This window comes from Austrofundulus limnaeus, unplaced genomic scaffold, assembly GCF_001266775.1.
Source record: "Austrofundulus limnaeus strain Quisiro unplaced genomic scaffold, Austrofundulus_limnaeus-1.0 Scaffold831, whole genome shotgun sequence".
Classification (NCBI taxonomy): Eukaryota; Metazoa; Chordata; class Actinopteri; order Cyprinodontiformes; family Rivulidae; genus Austrofundulus; species Austrofundulus limnaeus.
The window spans coordinates 1-1,368 of NW_013953233.1; the positions used below are offsets into that span (position 1 = coordinate 1).

Here is a 1,368-nt window from a genome sequence, read left to right on the forward strand (position 1 = left end):
TGTTACAGGTGTGTATGTTACAGGTGTGTGTTACAGGTGTGCATGTTACAGGTGTGTGTGTTACAGGTGTGTATGTTACAGGTGTGTAAGTTACAGATGTGTGTCACAGGTGTGTATGTTACAGGTGTGTATGTTACAGGTGTGTGTTACAGGTGTGCATGTTACAGGTGTGTGTTACAGGTGTGCATGTTACAGGTGTGTAAGTTACAGATGTGTGTCACAGGTGTGTATGTTACAGGTGTGTATGTTACAGGTGTGTGTTACAGGTGTGTGTTACAGGCGTATGTTACAGGTGTGCATGCTACAGGTGTGTGTGTTACAGGTGTGCATGTTACAGGTGTGTGTGTTACAGGTGTGTATGTTACAGTTGTGTGTTACAGGTGTATGTTACAGGTGTGCATGTTACAGGTGTGTGTGTGTTACAGGTGTGTGTGTTACAGGTGTATGTTATCGGTGTGCATGTTACAGGTGTGTGTGTTACAGGTGTGTATGTTACAGTTGTGTGTTACAGGTGTATGTTACAGGTGTGCATGTTACAGGTGTGTGCATGTTACAGGTGTGTGTGTTACAGGTGTATGTTATCGGTGTGCATGTTACAGGTGTGTGTGTTACAGGTGTGTGTTTTACAGGTGTGTGTGTTACAGGTGTGTATGTTACAGGTGTATGTGTTACAGGTGTGTGCTACCTGCAGACAAACAGCTAAGCTCCTCCTCTTTCAGTCCATAGCTGGACGTCAGGCTGTAAAACACAAACATGGAAACAAGAGACATAAACAGAAACCAGTGAGCTGCAAGTTTACTTTACTTTAGTTTAGCTAATATAAGTTAATTAATTAATGAACTTTAATTTAGCATTGTTCAGTTTGGTTTAGTTTAGTTTAGTTTAGTTTAGTTTAGTTTAGTTTAGTTTAGTTTAGTTTAGTTTAACTTAGATGACTTATCCGGGGTCAGGTCTCAGGGGCAGCAGTCTAAGCAGAGACCCAGACTTCCCTCTCTCCAGACACTTGGACCAGCTCCTCTGGGTCTCTTCCCAGTGGGACGTGTCCAGAACACCTCACCAGGGAGGAGTCCAGGAGGCATCCTAACCAGATGAACCACCTCAACTGGCTCCTCTGGACGTGGAGGAGCAGCGGCTCTACTCTGAGTCCCTCCTGGATGACTGAGCTTCTCAGCTTATCTCTAAGGGAGAGCCCAGACACCCTGCAGAGGAAACTCATTTCAGCCGTTCAACACATTTTGTGAACAAGACCCTGAGAAACTTAAACTCCTCCACTTGGGGCAGGACCTCCTCCCTGACCTGGAGAAGGCACCCTACCCTTTTCCGGCTCAAGACCATGGTCTGGGATTTGGAGGCACTGATCCTCATCCC

The 1,368-nt window shown here is 45.5% G+C and overlaps 1 protein-coding gene across 4 annotated transcripts in view; it reads right to left on the reverse strand.

The window, feature by feature from the left end:
* Positions 1-685: 685 nt before the first annotated feature.
* Positions 686-1,368, reverse strand: part of LOC106532788 (uncharacterized) — a gene marked incomplete at its 3' end in the record, with an annotated part of 5,463 nt that continues 4,780 nt past the window's right edge. For all 4 annotated transcript variants that reach the window (XM_014028935.1, XM_014028934.1, XM_014028933.1 and 1 more), the window contains 1 exon segment: positions 686-738. In XM_014028935.1, the coding sequence (XP_013884389.1) occupies positions 686-738 (53 nt within the window).